Consider the following 19,148-nt stretch of genomic DNA (forward strand, 5'->3'; position numbering starts at 1 on the left):
CTGTGAAAAGAGGGTTCATTGTCAAACCGTCATATCCCGTGCAGTGTGAGCATCTCCAGTTCTATTCCCCATCTTGAGATTTATCCATCTCCTTTTTGGAGGAGTTGGACACTAAATGCTGTGCCGAGGGAATGTAGATCCTTTCTGCAGGAGTGAGCTAAGACGGGCCGAATGGCTTCTTCATCCATATCTTGTGACACAGTTGTTGTTAATGTGTGTTTGCTCTGGAAGGCTGCTGCACATATTATCAGTTGGTAATATCCATGTCTCAGGCGGTGGGAAGAGCTTTACAGAAAGATCACACCTTCCAAATGGTTCATTGATGCAGCATGTTGCTGTGCCAATTGGGTATGCCAAAGAAAGAGAATTTGTCTTGAATCTGTGACTCTCCATGTGTTTTATTTCTGATCTCTGAAAGTGCAGTGGCTGACTGGGGGTGGTAGGGGTGGGGGGCATGAGAGTGATTATTATAGGTGAAAACACAACGGCCCTGACAATCGGCGGCTGTGCTGGCGAACACCCACCATGACTTCGGCACGAGTGCCCCGGAATGGCAGAAGCTAGGCCGGGAACAAGTGTGACCAGGTGCCAGCCTGATGTTGAGTTTTCCTGGATTGCCTTCCGGGAGCAGAATCTCTCTGTCCACCAGCTACAAGGCCAACGACATAAAGGGGGGACTGGCCTGGGGGACAGGGGCTCTGAATGTCAGAGTTGCCTGGCCCCCCGGGCCTTCTTAAGGATCTAGGGTATGGCTAGCACAGGTTGGTCGGGCTGCGTCTTTTGCCTATGATCCCACCCAAAGTAGGGCGGTAAGGGCCATTGTCATGTTCCTTCTCTAAGACCACTGCTGGCCACTTCTTCTCCACCGGCCATGTATAAATGCTGGCAGGAGGGCAGGCCCCGCCCTACATCATTTTCTTCTCCTTCCCTCTCACCGCCATGCCCCTGGTGAAAGATGTCTTATGTCCAGAGTTACGGTGATAATGGCCTCCATGCACGCAATTGGATGGAGAGAGCCTAGTAGAGGCCTCCTCTCTCTCTTCATTTCGGCCCACTGAACTTAGCTCTTTAGGCCTAGAAATTAGCTTTCAATTCTCCTCTTCAGGACTCTTCAGTCCCACCAGGAGTTTGCACCCTAGCAGCATTAGGCTCGCCCTCAATGGCAGAGATAGCACTGGGAGCCTGTCCTGCACAACCAGGGAAATGGGCCAGGGTTGCAGCAGGTGTGGAGGAGTGGGTAGAAGTCCCGTCCCACCATTACAAGGAAAATTCAGCCCTAGTTGTACCAGCCAATGAACTGACGATTTCGGGCCCACCAAGGGATCCAGGCTGGGTTCATGGTCAGCACAGAAACAGGCCATTCGGCCCAACAGGTCTATGCTGGTGTTCAGACTTCACATGAGCCTCCTCCCACCCCTCTGCATCTCACCCTATCAGCATAACCTTCTATTCCTTTCTCCCTCGCGTGTTTATCTAGCTTCCCCTTAAATGCGTCTATGCCATTCGCCTCCACAGCTCCTGTGGTAGCGAGTTCCACCTTTTGTGTTTTCTATCCGTTTCCCCCCTCTCCTCAAAGCCAATCTCGAGACTTCATCAGCCATCAGCAGCAGGTCTTTCCTTGAGAACAGACAGGGATGAGGAGGGTTTTCTATTGTTTAAAAAGGAATGATGCAGCACAGTGACTTCATTTTGTCTTTATTTTAAATCTGAAGGAATTTTAACTAAACCTGACCTGGTTGATAAAGGAACAGAGGCGAATGTGGTTGACATTGTACGGAACATAGTAGTGGAGCTGAGGAAAGGTTACATGGTTGTCAAGTGCCGTGGGCAAAAGGACATCAATGAACAATTGACCCTGGATGAAGCAATTGAAAGAGAGAAGGCGTTTTTTGAAGACCATGAACACTTTAGGTAAAGTATGAAGACTTTCCTCCAATTAATTTCCTCCCATTTTCCTTTCTAACTCATCGACTTTTGTCCCTCTATTTACTTACAGTTCTTTTCAAACTTCCTTGCTTTGATTTTATAATTTACACACACTGTGCGAAATTTTTCAATCTTTTTTTGATCTCTTTAATATCAGAATACTACGCAAGGCAAGTTTGGATCCACTGCGTACATTGATCCAAAATCATTGAAATATTCATTGATTTTGAGTTCAAAAGTGTGGACTAGTCCGGGAGTGGAAGCATATTAACATGTTAGGATTTAGTCACACTAAGCCAGTCCGAACACTTGAGGAAATTCCTCAAGAATAACCCAAAGTGACTTAAAGGATGTTAATATTCATCCAAAATCCGGCAAAAGTTTAGCCAAAGATCAGACGGTCTGTTATTGGTGAAGTGTGACAACCACATCCAGGTTATTAATCCCTTATCCGAAACCCTTGGGGCCAGATGTGTTTCGGAATTCTGATTTTTTTCGGATTTCAGAACGGTCGGGGTATCTGCACCTCTTTTTGACATTTTCACAGTGAAATTAAACTCAAAATCACAAAATAACAAAAAATGTCAGCGAGCAGCAGACGCACGTGTGACTGGTAGCGGCGCTGAGACACAACTGACACCTCACACCTGCGTGGGTCAAGCATCGGCCGCGTCGGGTCATGTTTGGCGCCACTTGGGTCATGTCGTGCACACGAGTGACGCTCCACGAAAAAACTTTCGGTTTTCAGAGCTTTTCGAATTGCGGATATGGGATTGTGGACCTGTACTTTGAAACAAGTGTTAAGAGCAGAAGAAAAGTGCCATCACCGATCATCAACCAACAGTTGATGAATTGGCAACAATGCACGTGTGATGTATGTGGCCGTCAATGTGTGTCATGCATTGGACTATGGAACCATTATGGGACTATGACCTTTTCCTATGTTCATGTTCACCTAACTATTGCCCCCTCACCCATCTAACAGATTTCTAGCAGCCTTCTACCGACCCAACCGTTGCCCCAACTCTTAGTTTCCTTAACATCGATTTTTTTTTTACATTTTTACTTTTTAATTACAACAACAACAACTTGTTGGGCCTTTAACACAGTAAATCGTCCCAAGGCGCCTCACAGGAGCGTTAGCCACACGAGGAGATATATGGGCAGATGCGGTAGGTTTTAAGGAGTGTCTTAAAGGAGGAAAGAGAGGTAGAGAGGCGGAGAGGTTTATGGAGGGAATTCCAGAGCTTAGGGCCTTGGCAGCTGAAGGCACAGCCGCCAGTGGTGGAGCGATTATAATCGGGGATGCGCAAGAAGGCCAGAATTGGAGGTGCGCAGAGATCTCGGAGGTTTGTGGGGCTGGAGGAGGTTACAGAGATAGGGAGGGGGCGAGGCCCTGGAGGGATTTGAATACAAGGATACCTGTAAGCAATATAAAAAAAATTATGTTTCATCAATTAAGCGTTTTGCTATTATCTGAAAATATATCAATTCTGATTCTGGCATTGTTTTAATTTTTTTTAATATTTAGGCCACTTCTAGATGAGGGGAAGGCCAGTATTCCGTGTTTAGCTAGCAGACTCACTACGGAACTTGTTCATCACATCAATGTAAGTTTTATTTTGTAAAAACAATCTATATTTTCTTTGATCTCAGGATTGCCTATAATCAAGGTCATAGTTTAACCTAACTCCAGATTATTAACCAGGGTTCTGAGGGTACCTTTTACGAATTGACGCTCCCAGTGCAGAGTTTAATTTGATTCAAGCACGTTTTGGGAATTTCACGGGATTTTCCACGTATTAAAATAATACTAGGAGTTCAGGCCTGAATTCCCAGAATGCATCCCAACGAGGAAAGCTTTCTGCTGGGGAGCGTTGATTTTCAAAATCTATCTCCTGAGCTAACATCATTATTTGGATACGAGGGGACACAAGTTAAAAATGTGGATGTTTAGGAGTAAGAAGGGGCCTTGTTCACTCAAATACTAGTTGTGGAATAAGTTAGTAGGGAAGGACATCGAATCAGACAGTATAAATGGGTCCAAGGGGTTAGCTGAGGCTCAGTGTGTGGCACTCTCACCTCTGAGTCAGAAGGTCGTGGGTTCAAGCCCCACTCCAGAGACTTGAGCACAAAATCTGGGCTGACACTCTCAGTGCAGTGCTGAGGGAGTGCGGCACTGTCCGAGGTGCTGTCTTTCGGAATGGACCTTAAACCGAGGTCCCGTCTGCCCACTGAGGTGGACGTAAAAGATTTTATGGCACTATTTCGAAGAAGAGCTGGGGAGTTCTCCCTGGTGTGGTGGCCAATACTTATCCCTCAACCCCAACAGATTATCTGGTCATTATTGCATTGCTGTTTGCGGGAGCTTGCTGTGCGCAAGTTGACGTTTCCCACGTTACAACAGTGACTCCACTTCGAAAAGTACTTCATTGGCTTTAAAAGCACTTTGGGACGTTCTGAGGTCGTCGAAGGCGCTATATAAATGAAAGTCTTTCTTATTTCTTCAGAGACAAGGGATTGAGGGATATGCTGGGAAGGAGAGTTGATGGGGTTAAGAGCTGGGGAGTTAAGGCTTGCATGCTTAATCACCTTTTCCCATTGCTGAAAATGATGTCCTCGTGATCTGTCTTTTCAAGAAATCGTTGCCAAAGTTGCGAAAGGACATTGAAATCAAACTGAACGAAACAACCCAAAGTCTGAAAAAATACAGCAGTGCCGTCCCCATCACCGACAACGAGAAGATGACCTTTATGATCGAGGTAGGGGCATCTGTATTTAATGACTTCATTTATATTCCACTTTATTTAACATTAACCCTCAGGGGATGGGCGAAGCTGAACTCAGTGGCAAAGAAAATCGGGCCGGGTGTAAAATGGGCTCCCGATTCATTGTCGTTGTTTTTGTGCGACCATCGAAGACCAATTTCGCTCTCGAGAAGTGTTCACTCTCGCGTCTCCAGTTCATTTCACATCATGGCCTGATTTAAAACAGGCCACTGACTCGATCAATGAAGGAATGGAGTCGTGAGATTGAGACCGAGACCAGTGATTGCCTCACCAGCCTGTAATTCCTCTCCACCCCAAAATGGCTTCAATGGACATGGAAATCACTGCCACGGCAGAAGCCACAGTTGGAACTGAATTACAGATTGTTCCTTAACTGGCCATGATTTTCCAATTTGTATCATTTTTTTATAATGAGTTAACACCATTAGTTATAAACACCAGCAGTAAAATTATTACTTTTGGAAAATCTAGGCCATATTTCACTCTAATCAGTTGCCGATAGAGTGGAATAGCCAATACACTGAAATTATGTACGAGCGTATGAAAATGATGGGCAGAAAAACCAGCCAGTCCTTCAAGCCTGCCCCACACTCAGGATGGCTGGAGCATCATAACTAGGCACTTCCTACCTCCCTCCCCCTCAACCCCACCCACCCCTGCAGCCATGTAATCTCCTGGGAGAGGCCAAAAACAACAGAGAAAAAACCCAGGGCCAATAAGGGAAAGAAAATACTCAGGAAAACTCCCCTCCAACTCCCTTAGGCAATCAAAACCAGTCCAGGAGATCACGTGGACCATGTGTTATCTGTAAGTACTCCATACTCTAATAACCTTGTGCATGGGGAAAAATAGTTCTTCTAACTTTCCCCTTTTGTGTGGCTATGACGTTTTTCTTTTAGGTGGATAGATTCAAATGCAGTAATATACATTCGAAGGTGTAACAACAAGCATAGACAGTGTAAGCTATCTCCAGAACTAACCTGGCAATGTCAGTTTGATGGTAACATCATATCCATCTGAAAGGGGAAGTTAGAAGAATTATTTCCACACAGGAGGTTATTAGAATATGGAATACCTTGCCCTAATAGGCTATTGAGGCACTCTTTAAAAGGTAATTGACAAGGAGGAACAGTAAAGGACATGGGGAGAGGGCAAGGAGATTGAATTAGAGTAGGTAGCTCCGGTTGAACTGGTTGGCTAGATGGATGTAATTTCAGTGATTCAATCTTGAACTGAATATGGACCTGGTATTTGGTTACTTTGATACATTTTTACCAAAACAGTCCAAAGAAATCAGACATTCTGGGGTTCGACTCCACAGGGTTCTCCCAATCATCGGCCATAACTTCAATGGAAGAGCCATGGAAATCCTGGAAAAACGGAGTAAATGGCTGCTTTTTCCGTGCACCTTCTGACAAAGATACGGTGACTAATTGGGAGAACTCCCCGCACACCATCCCTCCCCCCACCCCCACACACAGAAATTCAACCCCTTCCTTCATTTATAATACAGCCTCTGGTTAGCAACAAGGTTGTGGGTTCTAAGTATAAGTTTGCATAACAATGATCAAATCCCATATGGCTACTAAGTTGCTAGAGTGATGGGAACATAGGAATTGCCAAACGAGGAAAGACCAACTCCATCGAGATCACCTTCTACCATCCTTGTAGTCGCATGATGCAACGATAATGGAGCTGTTGACTAATCACACCAATCAACCTCTTATCAATTAGTCAACAACAGACCCAGACATGACGTGAGGAAAACCCCAGTGGTGGAGAACTTTAGCAATCGTGTGAAGTGGGATGTAAGATTAGATAGGATTTTGGAATTTTGCCTGATTATTCTTTGTGGGGGAGGAGATACTTGAAGAAGCTTTCCTTGGAAGATTTAATGGTTTGAATGGGGTCAATTCATACATGGTCCAGGGGGAAGGAACAAAGCTTTGTGGGAAAATGACCATTCCTTGTTTAATGCTTTCCTGTGTTCCCCTGACGATAGTTTTCTAATGCCTTTCATCTGCTCACAGAAAATCAACAAATTCTGTGATCACGTAAAAAGTTTGACTTCAGGGGAAGAGCCTCCGAGCTCCAATAATGGTACGAGGTACATCACCAAAGTACGAAAGGAGTTTGACAAATGGAATTCATTTCTGAACACGAGTCTATCAGACTGTGAGTATAAATCATTTGGGTTACCTTTTTTGAGCTGGGCCACTGGCTGGGGTACCATTGGTAGCTCGGCAGTGTGATCTCGTTTTCTGATTGGGGGTGCCTCTTGATCAGGCTCGCGTTGGAGATGACCTCCACCCTCCTGATGTCCTTGTATTTCTGTCCCAACGGTCATTTGCAGATAAATCCAGGGTGGAGACATGCTGCAAGCAGGCCTTCAGAGTAAGAAGGCCGTCACTGAGCTGCCTGAAGAAAATAATATTTTTTTTTTTGGAGGAAGATCATTCTTTCTCCTGCTGATGGACCATGGTCTATCGAGTTTGCTTGTACAGGCCCCTCTTTCCTTCTTTCACCGATTTGCTAATTTTAAGCCACTTTGCTCACCCTCCACGAAAGGAGGCCCTCTAGAGGGCCCAATCTGCCCCAGATCCACTGGAAAACTGATAGGAAAGGACCAGAAAGCCTAAGCCTTTGCATCCAGGCTAAAAACCTCTGTTTCTCTGTGAGTGGTCTTGCAGGCCGTAGATTGGATTTAATTGTGAGTTAAGTAAGCAAGTATCTATCCCGCTTGCATCACTTAATGAAGAATATTGCCCAATAGCATCAATTAGCACATAACAATGAAAACTATTTTCTTACACGCGGTAGTTTATCAGTGAATCAAGTCCCAAGATTTACGTCTGAGGGTTTATTGTTAGATCAGCGTGGCTCAGTGATAATGTTCGCCCCCGCCGCCCCACCCCGGTCTGAGTCAGAAGGTCATGGGTTCAAGTCCCACGCCAAAGCTTGAGCACACAATCTAGACTGACACATCAATGCCATACTGAGTGAGTGCTGCACTGTCGAAGGTGCTGTCTGCTGGGTGAGATGTTAAATCAAGGCTCTATCTACCGTTGAGGTGGATGTAAACAATCCCATGGCGCTATTTGATTAAGAGCGGGGGAACATTCCTGGTGTCCTGGCCAACATTTATCCTTCACCCAGCACCACCAAAACAGACTATTTGGTTATTGATCTCATTGCTATTTGCTGTGCACAAATTGCGGAACATTGATCAGACTTGGAAAGTAATTCATTGGCTGCGAAGTGACTTGGGACATGCTAAGGACATGAACATTGCTATATAAATAGTTTTTTTTCCTGCCATTTCTAACTGAAAGTAAGTTGAGGTAAGTCAAAGTAAGTTGAGACTAGCATCAAACCAGTAAAAAAAAAGGCACTTGGGCCTAGAAATTGATTATAGCCCCGTTTGGGGCGCCAGCCTCGCCAGGGCACTAAAAGTAGCACCCCGGAAGCATTCGCGGCCGCCCGCCGGAAATTCAGTTTGCGCGCCCCAGAGGGAAGCGCGGCGCTACTGGAGGCGCCCCGCATCCCTCTTGGGGCGCTGCAGCTGAATATCGCTGCGCAACGTGCCGCAGCTCCACACGCTGCGGCACAGCGCGCTGCGGTACTGCAGGCCTTCCTCCCCTTCTTAAAGGGGAGGGGCCTTGTGCAGTGCGATCGAGGATCGCGAGTGCCGGCAAAAGAGCCCGGCACCGAGGAGAAGTGCCGGGCTCTTGGAACGCAGTTGGCACTCTGCGGGGACGGGGGGTGGGGGGCGGGCTCAGGAGGCCGGGGAGCGGGCTCAGGAGGCCGGGGACGGCAGCGTGGAGAGGTGCTGGCAGGCGGCCAGCAAAAATAATGGCCGCCCCGCACCTCTCCTTTAATTAGCGCCTCTACCGCCGCAGGTAGGCCCCCCTGAACCAGTCGCAAATAGCGCCCAGCATTAAAGCAGGGGGCGCATCTAAATATCGCGATCGGGGCGTTAGCAGGGCGCTGCGCACACCGATGATGTCATCGGTAGCGGCGTAGCGCTAATGGCTAGCACCGCCATTAGCGTCCCGCTGAATTTAGCGGGAGGCGTGGCCAGTGGCTTCTGACCCACTTAGCGCCCTCTTAAGGCGCTAACGGGTGGCGCAGCCCACTGAATTTCTATTGGAGTTTTACAGAGTTATCCTTCTCCCTTTGTTTATTTCGACATTAGTCCGGGACCATCTGCGCGATGAAATTCTACACTATGAAGATTCTTACCGTGGAAGGGAGCTGCCTGGGTTTGTCAACTACAAAACCTTTGAATCTCTTATAAAGAACGAGATTGCTCAGCTGGAAGACCCAGCCATTGAGAAACTGACGATTATCACAGGTATGTATGTGACTGTCGAACTTAAGGTGTGTAACTTTGTAATGTAAGAACACTGGGATCGATACCCTGACAAGAATATTCATTAAGGGTGTGCAAGACGAAGCTTTACTTTAACTCCTCTGCATGAATCTTCACTTTAACTCCTCGTCCAGGAACCATCTGGATTCCATCACCCAGTCTAGAAGTTAATGGTGCCTAAGTACAGTATGGCTTGTCAAACTGTCCTTACATCAACCAGTTCACATTATACTATACTAGCATTTACACTACCAACCTCCCATTCGAATCCACACTAGCTACTGGGTAAATGAATTAACCCTTTCTTGCCAATTATCAAAAAAGAAGTCGGACAACAAAGTCATGAGCCAACAATTGTTTATTAACCTTGGAACATAGGTAGCAACACTTAAATATTTCATATGCAAATAATTTGCCGATAGGGCTAATTGACAAAATAATGAACATAAGATTACAACGGTCGTTCAGTTATGGCTCAGTAATTCAGCATGAAATGCTTGCCGATTTTAAATTTACAGTTGAGATGTGTGTCTGGGATTGATATAAATTGGTGAGATTAATTTAAGGTTAGACTTATTAATTGGCTGAAAGTTAACAACATTAAATAGCCAGTCTATTGAATAGATTAAAGTCTATACCCTTGTTGTTAGCATTGATTCCAGAACTTATGCGACCTCGTCCTTATGAGCTGGCTCGGATGAACTGATTGCCTTGCCTTCCTCTGGGGGCCGGGGGGTGGTATTAGATTTCTGAGACAGAGTGATGAACCACTGTCTGTAGAGGGACTATTCATGTTTCCTGGATCCTCCTCTTCTGGTTAAATTCACCAATGGCAGCTGTATCTGGACTAGAATCATAATCTTACTGCACAGAAGGAGGCCATTCGGCCTGTCGTGCCTGTGCCGGCTCTTTGAACGAGCTCTCCAATTTAGTCCCACACCCCAGCTTTTCCCCCCATAACCCTGCAAATTAGTCCTCTTCGAGTACATGTTCAATTCCCTTTTGGAAGTTCCGATGGAAAGTGATTCCACCACCCTTTCAGGTAGTGAGTTCCAGATCTTAACCCTCTGTGTGAAAAAAATTCTCCTCATTTCCCATCTAGTTCTTTTGCCAATTATTTTAAATCTATGACCTTTGGTTACCGACGCACTTGCCAAAGGAAACAGTTTCTCCCTACTTGTGCTATCAAAAGCCCTCATAATTTTGAATACCTCTATTAGGTCGCCCCTCTCTGCTGTAAAAAGAACAATCCCAGCTTCTCTAATCTCTCCACATAACTAAAGTCCCTCACCCCTGGTATCATCCTGGTAAAACCGCCTCTACGCCCTCCCCAAGGCCTTGACATCCTTCCTAAAGTGTGGTGCCCAGAATTGTACACATTACTCCAGCTGACTAGCTGGTTTACATCTAAATGACACACTCACATCTGCCGGTACCTTGCTGGAATAGCCGTACAATCTTAACTTCTGTACAACTTTCTCTGTCTCTGTTGGAGATGCACATTCTGGTTTTACAGAGACACCCTTATACCCTTCGAGCCTTGCTTAGACCGCACTTGGGAGCACTGTGCAAAGTTCTGGTCTCCATATTACAGAAAGAAGATGGGAGCATTGGAGAAAGATGATACCAGAACTAAGAGAGTATAACTATCAGGGAAGACTGAGCAGGCTAGGACTCTTTTTTTTCTGGAAAAGGGAAGACTGAGAGGTGACTTGATAGAGGTGTTTAAAATTATGAAGGGGTTCAATAGGGTAGATGTAGAGGGGATGTTTCCACTTGTGGGAGACCAAGATAGTCACTAATAAATATAAGGAGCTCAAGAGACACTTTTTTTTACTCAGGTAGTGGCGAGAATGTGGAATTCGCTACCAGTTGAGGCGAATAACATAGATCCATTTATGGGAAAGCTCGCGAAATACATGAGGCGGTGGGACGGGGGGGGGAAGGAATAGAAGGATATGCTGATTGTGTGAGATGAAGTAAGGTGGGAGGAGGCTCGTGTGGAGCATAAACACCTGTTGGGCCACATGGCCTGTTTCTGTGCTGTAAAATTCTATGTAATATATAGAACATAAGAAATAGGAGCAGGAGTAGCCATTACCCCACTTTGAGCCTGCTCCGCCATTCAATTAAGATCATGGCTGATCTTCAACCTCAAATATAATGTGGGAAAATGTGAGGTTATCCACTTTGATAGGAAAAATGAAAAAGCAAATTATTATTTAAATGGAGAGAAATTACAAAATGCTGCAGTACAGAGGGATCTGGGGGTCCTTGTGCATGAAACTCAAAGTTAGTATGCAGGTACAGGAAGTAATTAGGAAGGCAAATGGAATGTTGGCCTTTATTGCAAGGGGGTTGGAGTATAAAAGTAGGGAAGTCTTGCTACAACTGTACAGGGCATTGGTGAGACCACACCTGGAGTACTGCGTACAGTTTTGGTCTCCTTATTTAAGGAGGGATATACTTGCATTGGAGGCAGTTCAGAGAAGGTTCACTAGGTTGATTCCGGAGATGAGGGGGTTGTCTTATGAGGAAAGGTTGAGCAGGTTGGGCCTATACTCACTGGAGTTTAGAAGAATGAGAGGTGATCTTATTGAAACATATAAGATACTGAGGGGGCTCGACAAGGTAGATGCAGAGAGGATGTTTCCCCTCGTGGAGGAATCTAGAACTCGGGGGCACAGTTTCAGGGTAAGGGGTCACCCTTTTAGAACTGAGATGAGGAGGAATTTCTTCTCTGAGGGTCGTGAATCTTTGGAATTCTCTACCCCAAAGAGCTGTGGAGGCTGGGTCATTGAATATATTTAAGGTGGAGATAGACAGATTTTTGAACGATAAGGGAGTCAAGGGTTATGGGGAGCGGGCAGGGAAGTGGAGTTGAGGCCAAGATCAGATCAGCCATAATCTTATTGAATGGCCTACTCCTGCTCCTGTTTCTTATGTTCCTTATGTTAACTCCACTTTCCCGTCCGATGCCCATATCCCTTGATTCCCCTAGAGTCCAAAAATCTATCGATCTCAGCCTTGAATATACTCAACGACTCAGCATCCACAGCCCTCTGGGGTAGAGAATTCCAAAGATTCGCAACCTTCTGGTTTTGGAGGCCTATACTCAACTGCAGGCTCCCAGAAAGGGAAATCTACCCTGATTTGTGGTTTAAGATCATCTAGAATAAGATCATTTGCCAAAAACAAATGAAATTAGCAGCAACCTTTTTTCAACTCATTCTGGATAACTATAGTTATGAGTGCAAGGTGTAATTTTATTCCCCCTTTTCTGTTGCAGAAATCACAAGAACAGGTTTTATTGATATTGCTGAGCAACATTTCGGTGCCTTTTTCAACCTTTACAAAGCTGCCAAGGTATAGTATAAATGTATAGATATAACAAACCATTTAAATTAGATTTGCGTATCGGTAGCCAGTGGAGGGGGGGTTTGTTACGGCAAACCATTTATTGCCCAATTTTATTCATTGTTTTTCTACCTCTGAACATGAGTAGGCCATTCCGCCCTCGAGGCTGCTCCCTCATTCAATCCGAGCATGGCCGATCGCTACCTCAGCGCCATGTTACCTGCCTTAGCTCCATATCCTTTGATAACCTCGCCTAACAAATTTCAGTCTTGAAAATTTCAAGTGTCCCAGCATCCACAGTCTTCTGGGGGAGAGGGTTCTCAAATTCCACTACCCTTTTTGTGGAAAAAGTCTTTCCTGGTTTCACTCTGAAATGGGCTAGCTCTAATTTTAAGATTTGTGCTCCCTTGTTCTGGATTCCTCTACCAGCAGAAATAGTTTCTCTGTATCTACCCTATCAAATGCTTTAAAAAAAATTTTAAGCACCTCAATTAGACCAGCCCTCAATCTGCTGTGCTCAAGGGAATACAAGCTGAGTTTACACAACCTGTCCTCCTAATTCAACCCTTAAAGCCCCAGTATCATTCTGGTGAATCTGGATTGTACCTATTTCCAAGGCGAATGAATATATCCTTCCGGAGGTGCAGTGCCCAGAACTAAATGCAGTACCCCAGGTGGGGTTTGACCAAGTCTCTGTTGAAGTGAAGCATCACCCCCTCTTGTATTCCATCCCCCCTTGAGATAAAGGCCAACAATTCACACATCTTTCTGATTACTCTTTGTACTTGTGCACTAACTTTCAGTGATCTGTGCACACGAGCAGCCAAATCTCATTGCTCCGCCACCATTTCTACCCTCTTGCCATATAGAAAATAATTCTGATTTGTCATCCTTGGACCCAAAATGGATGAACTCACATTCCCCATATTGAACTCCATCTGCCACAGCTTTGCCCACTCACTTAATGGGTCTGTCTCCCTTTTTAAACTTCCTGCTCCCAACTACACAATGTACTGTGCCTCCTAACTTGGTGTCATCTGCAAACCTGGATTTAACAAAAACCCTCTCTATTCCTTCATCCAAGGTCATTGATGTATATGGTAAAAAGCTGAGGCCCCAGTAAAGATCCCTAGGGAACACCACTCGTCACATCCCACCAATCAGAGTGCCATTCCCTTTCTCCCTACCCTCTGCCTTTTACCTCCCAACTAATTACCAACCTATGTCGTAAGGTTACATCCAATTCCGTGGCCTTTTATTTTGAGAAGTAGGTGGGTGTGCTGAGATCTATCAAGACGCAAGGCCTAATGGCCCATTTCCTGTTCTTAAATATTCTTACGTTCTTAGACATGAGCTTCGTGGAGCAAAAAGACTTTTCTCATTCCTAACTTTCTAACGGGTAAGTGGGCCTGGATCTAACTGCACATGCTGCCATTTTTGTCTTCACGTACAGATCAAAATCGAAGCTATCAGCCGACAGCAAGAAAGTGAAGCAGAGATGCTGCTGCAGGCCCAGTTCAAAGTTGAAAGTGTGGTGTACACACAGGACAGCATCTACAGCAGTAACTTAAATACAGTAAAAAGCAAGCCATTTATAACCAGTGGAAATGCCAGCATCCAGGAAATGTCATACCATTTACAAGCATACTACAAGGTAAACATGCTATGAGATCAACCAAAGCACATCAGTTAGCACTATCCATTGTGCACTGGCCACTAGTGCAGATCAGATATTTTCCTACTTCCTGTCATTAAGGTGATTGGCAAAAGAACCAGAGGCGACATGAGGAAACATTTTTTTACGCAGCGAGTCGTTGTGATCTGGAATGCACTGCCTGAAAGGGTGGTGGCAGCAGATTCAATAGTAACATTCAAAGGGGAATGGGATAAATACTTGACGGTCTATGGGGAAAGAGCAGGGGAGTGGGATTAATTGGATAGCTCTACCAAAGAGCCGGCACAGACAGGATGGGCCGAATGGCCTCCTTCTGTGCTGCATCATTCTATGATTCTCTGATTAATGGCGTTTAATTCATGAAACACAAAGGGAGGTTTTGCTTCATACCTCACAATCTTCCTTTATTTTTGTTCTCCACTCCTAGATTGCTTCCAGTCGACTAGCTGACCAGATTCCCATGGTAATATCTTGCTATGTTTTAAAAGAGTTTGCTGAAAAACTACAGGTAGAGATGCTGCAGCTCCTCCAAGAGAGAGACCGCATCAATGAATATCTGTTTGAAGATCAAGACACAAGGCTGAAGAGAGAAACCCTTAAAAAGAGAATGGAACGGTTGACAAAAGCCCACAAGATATTGCTCGCATTTGGTTAAATGCTTATTGAATGCAGATTAATGAATAGTTTAACTCAATGTGGGTTTTTTTTGCTTGGCAGTTTTCTCCTCTTTCCTCATCTCCTCTTCTGAAGGTGTTGATTTTCTGCTGGTGTCTAGTTCCACAGTCAATGGTCACCCTCTGGTACAAGTGGCCATTGTTCATGTCTGACCTTTGACAGCAAGGATTAGCAAACTATTCAACTGAGGTGGTGGAACATCACTCAATGTCACAAGATACACAAGATATTCCAGCAGGAGTCACTGGATGGCCATCAGACAAGTCAACCCAGACTAATTGCCCTCCCCAACCGAGGGGTGCTCTGAATGCCATCTTGACTGAGATCAGAATAGTCTATGGATTGAACCTAGAATTTCCCTCGTCTGTATGACTCAGCTACTTGCTGAGTAAACAGACTTGCACAGGTACAGGAGTAAGGCATTCAGCCCCTCGAGCCCGTTCCGCCATTCAATGAGATCATGCCTTTGCCCCATATCCCCTGGTTAACAAAAATCTATCAATCTCAGATTTAAAATTAAATATTGATCTAGCTTCAATTGCCATTTGCGGAAGAGAGTTCCAAACTTCTACCACCCTTTGTGTGTAGAAGTGTTTCCTAATGTCACTCCTGAAAGGTCTGGCTCTAATTTTTAGACTATGATCCCTAGTCCTGGACTCCCCAACCAGCGGAAATAGTTTCTCTCTATCTACCTTATCTGTTCCTCTTAATTTCTTGAAAACTTCGATCAAATCACCCCTTAACCTTCTAAATTCCAGGGAATACAACCTTAGTTTGTGTAATCCCGCCTCCTAATTTAACCTTGAGGTCCGGGTATCATTCTGGTAAACCTACGCTGCACTTCCTCCAAGGCCAATCTATCCTTCCTAAGGTGTGGTGCCCAGAACTGCTCCCAGTGCTCCAGGTGTGGTCCAACCAGGCCTTTGTATAGCTACCCCCTTGTATTCTAGTCCTCTAGATATAAAGGCCAGCATTCCATTAGCCTTTTTGATTAGCCTTTTGACTTGAGCTATCAAGGGACCTTTAACTTATCTTTGCTTTGACAGGTCTTATGTAGAATCTCTTAACTTCACATTCCAATGCATCTTGTTCTACATTCTGTTTTATAGTGATCTCTTACAATTCGGGATGTGACAACCAATAGAGATTTAACTTGAAGCAGATAGAAAATAAAATCTGATAATCATCGGTCATTGCTTTCACAGGAGTACTCGTAGAGGGGGAGAGGAGATTAGTGTTTCCCATACATTTATGTATCTATGCTGCCAGATTTCCCATTGCCATAGCTCAGTTCAGGTGTGAGGGTAGGCTATTTCATAAGAATAGGATGTTATTTAATGTAACGCACAATGCATTAGTCTCTTGCTAAGATATAACTATTCCCACGGAGGCTACCAGTTTCAATTGGCCCTGAGCTGAATTAGATGCCAGTTCCCTTAGAAAAGTGCTAAAGTTAATCATTGGATGATTGTTTCTCTTATCTCAAGATAAGTTGGTAGTGAATCACCAGGGTCAAAATAAGCCAGTATTAAATGGCTGTCTTTCTTTCTCTTTTGTTTTAAAGACTGTGTGATTTCTAAAGTGTGACATGCATTGTATACAAGGTTTATATACAATAGACGATGTTAAAAAAAATTCTACGGTGTGCTTTTTGGAAGGGGACCATTAAAAACTTATCTCCTATTCTTCTCAGTCTTTCTCGGGATCTCAAAACTCTTTACCTTCCTTTGTCTTCCCTTCCCCTTACGATTTACAGAGATGCTGTGGGCCCTTATCCTACACCAAATGCAGTTTTGGACTTGACCTCAATGGGATTGGAATTGAAGAGTGAAGAAGTGATGCTTCAGTTGCGCAGAGCCTTGGCCAGACCCCATCTGGCGTACTGCGTTCAGTTTTTGGGCACCGAGTTTCAGGAAAGATAGATTGGCCTTGGAAGGGGGTACAGCGCAGCTTCACCCAGAACGTTACCAGGACTCCAAGACATAAATTATGAGGACAGGTCATATAAACTTGGCTTGTATTCCCTTGGGTTTTACAGGAGGTTGAGGATTGAGCAAATCAAGGCATTTCAAATGATTAAGGGATTCGTTAGGGTAGGTAGGAAGGCCTAGAAGTTTCTTAGGCACAAAACGGGTGCGTAAGCATCCAATATGGCGGGCGGCGCAATTCCAGCGCTGAATGAGCACGTGTGTGCTGCCCGCCAAATTTGATCAGCCTGCTCTGCAGACGTCTGGGGCGCACTCTGGAAGTACGTAAAATGATGAGTAAAATACTTAAATAAATGTCTTACACTTGTAGGATCCTTTCATAATATAGGTTTGCCCCAACACTTGGCACGCTGTGTGATAAACTCACCCAGCAACACATGGCACTAACACGTAGCAAGGACCCTTCACCAGTGCTATTTAAACTGCACATCCACTCCACACAGGCTAGCTGTTGGATTGTCCTTTGAGACTGATGGTTAACTTGTGGATGTTTTTTTTTACCTGTTTCCTGACCTATAAAGCTTAACTCTGACTTGTGAGAAGAAGTTCTCGCTGGAGCTCGGACTGTTTTTGGCTGCTTTTTGAAACGGTTTTGACTGCAGTCCTGGGTGGTCTCATACATCTGCCTTTGGGGCTGGAGAACGAGGGGGAGCAGCAGCGAAGGCAGGAGCTGGGTGAAGAGGAGGAGTGCACTGCGCAGGAGGCCCCAAAGAGAAAATGGGAAATTTCTTTTCGGTCTTAGCTGAGACTGATGCCTAAAAAAATTAGGTGTCTGTGGCCTAGATGAAGGGAGAGGAACATAGGAACAGGAGTAGGCCCTTGAGCCTGTTCCGCCATTCAATGAGATCATGGCTGATCTGCGACCTAACTCCATATACCTGCCTTTGGTCCATATCCCTTAATACCTCTGATTAACAAAAAGCTATCAATCTCCGATTTAAAATTAACAATTGATCCAGCATCAATTGCCATTTGCGAAAGAGAGTTCCAAACTTCTACCATCCTTTGTGTGTAGAAGTGTTTCCTAATTTCACTCCTGAAAGGTCTGGCTCTAACTTTTAGACTGTGCCCCCGGTCCTAGAATCCCCAACCAGCGGAAATAGTTTCTATCGACCCTATCAGTTCCCCTTAGTATCTTGAAAACTTCGATCAAATCACCCCTTAACCTAAATTCCAGGGAATACAACGCTAAGCCACTCCTGAGAGGCTGTCTTCCTCCATTCAGCCACTTCAGGGGCTTAACTCCATTAAAAAGATTAAAGGGGAAGTCTTTCACAACCTCAGTTTGTCTTTAAGCTCACTGCAGCCAATTAGGTACTTTTGAAGAGGCCGTCGCTGTTGTAATTTGCGCACAGCAAGCTCCCACAAACAGCAATGTGATAATGACCAGATAATCTGTTTTTGTTATGTGGGTTGAGGGATAAATATTGGCCAGGACACCGGGGATAACTCCCCTGCTCTTCTTCGAAATAGTGCTCCGGGATCTTTTATGTCCACCCGAGAGGGCAGGCGGGGGCCTCGGTTTAATGTCTCATCCGAAAGACGGAACCCCCGACAGTGCAGCACTCCCTCACTTAAGTAAGTCTCAACCTAGATTTTGCGCTCAGGTCTCTGGAGCGGGACTTGCACCCGCGACCCTCTGATTCAGAGGCGAGAGCGCTACCCACTGAACCACAGCCGACACGCCAGGGCCTGCTGGCTCCTTTCTCCTGGGGAAGCAGGGACCGAGGCGGTGGCCGTAGGCAAGCAAATGGGGCGGCTTTCTGGGTCACCTCCTTCAAAGAGAGCAAGAAATCCAAAAAAGAACTCCTCGAAGGGTATCAGACATAAAAATAAGTTCCACAGATTCTCTTGCATAAGAATCATGAGCTCTTTGAAAATCGCTAAGTTTCTTCAGAACAATTATTTTACTCTAGATAACGAGGCAAAGTTGAAAAATAAATTTAAAGTGTGCAGTAGAAAAATTACGAGTATTTAGTGTTAGTGTGCAGGACTTTGGTTACCTGTCGATTCATATAATAATTTGTAGTAAGCAGTGGTACCACTAACACACTCTACAAATATATAAAGAAACCACATTATACTAATCACCCAGCAGACAACTTGGACAACAAATTCCATTTTCTAAGCTTTATAAGGAGTTTTTCCACCAACTGCAATTTTTCCAATGGGTCATTCCCCTCAGCATTCATTCAATCAGGTGGCATTTACTGAATTTTACTTGTGAGGTATTCAAAACAGTTCTTAATATAACTGGTCTCCTGGCTAGATGGGTCCAGGCACTGCGACCTGCACGCTGTCACTTGAAAAAAGAGAGAGCAATGGAAACGTTATTTAGCCCAGGAAGCTGCAATCCCTCTCCAAAT

The 19,148-nt window shown here is 44.9% G+C and overlaps 1 protein-coding gene across 3 annotated transcripts in view; it reads left to right on the top strand.

Annotated features, from left to right (window-relative positions):
• The window catches only part of LOC147107852 (interferon-induced GTP-binding protein Mx3-like), a 41,774-nt gene extending 25,295 nt beyond the window's left edge, over nucleotides 1-16,479 (top strand). For all 3 annotated transcript variants that reach the window (XM_086007204.1, XM_086007203.1, XM_086007205.1), the window contains 8 exons: nucleotides 1,713-1,911; nucleotides 3,458-3,536; nucleotides 4,566-4,688; nucleotides 6,746-6,890; nucleotides 8,911-9,069; nucleotides 12,377-12,453; nucleotides 13,898-14,098; nucleotides 14,547-16,479. In XM_086007204.1, the coding sequence (XP_085863330.1) occupies nucleotides 1,713-1,911; nucleotides 3,458-3,536; nucleotides 4,566-4,688; nucleotides 6,746-6,890; nucleotides 8,911-9,069; nucleotides 12,377-12,453; nucleotides 13,898-14,098; nucleotides 14,547-14,774 (1,211 nt within the window). In that variant the 3' untranslated portion in view covers nucleotides 14,775-16,479. The remainder of the gene's footprint in view (nucleotides 1-1,712; nucleotides 1,912-3,457; nucleotides 3,537-4,565; nucleotides 4,689-6,745; nucleotides 6,891-8,910; nucleotides 9,070-12,376; nucleotides 12,454-13,897; nucleotides 14,099-14,546) is intronic.
• Nucleotides 16,480-19,148: the final 2,669 nt, after the last annotated feature.

This window comes from Somniosus microcephalus, chromosome 14 (assembly GCF_052327205.1).
Source record: "Somniosus microcephalus isolate GS21.2 chromosome 14, FLI_Smic_1.0, whole genome shotgun sequence".
Lineage (NCBI taxonomy): Eukaryota > Metazoa > Chordata > Chondrichthyes > Squaliformes > Somniosidae > Somniosus > Somniosus microcephalus.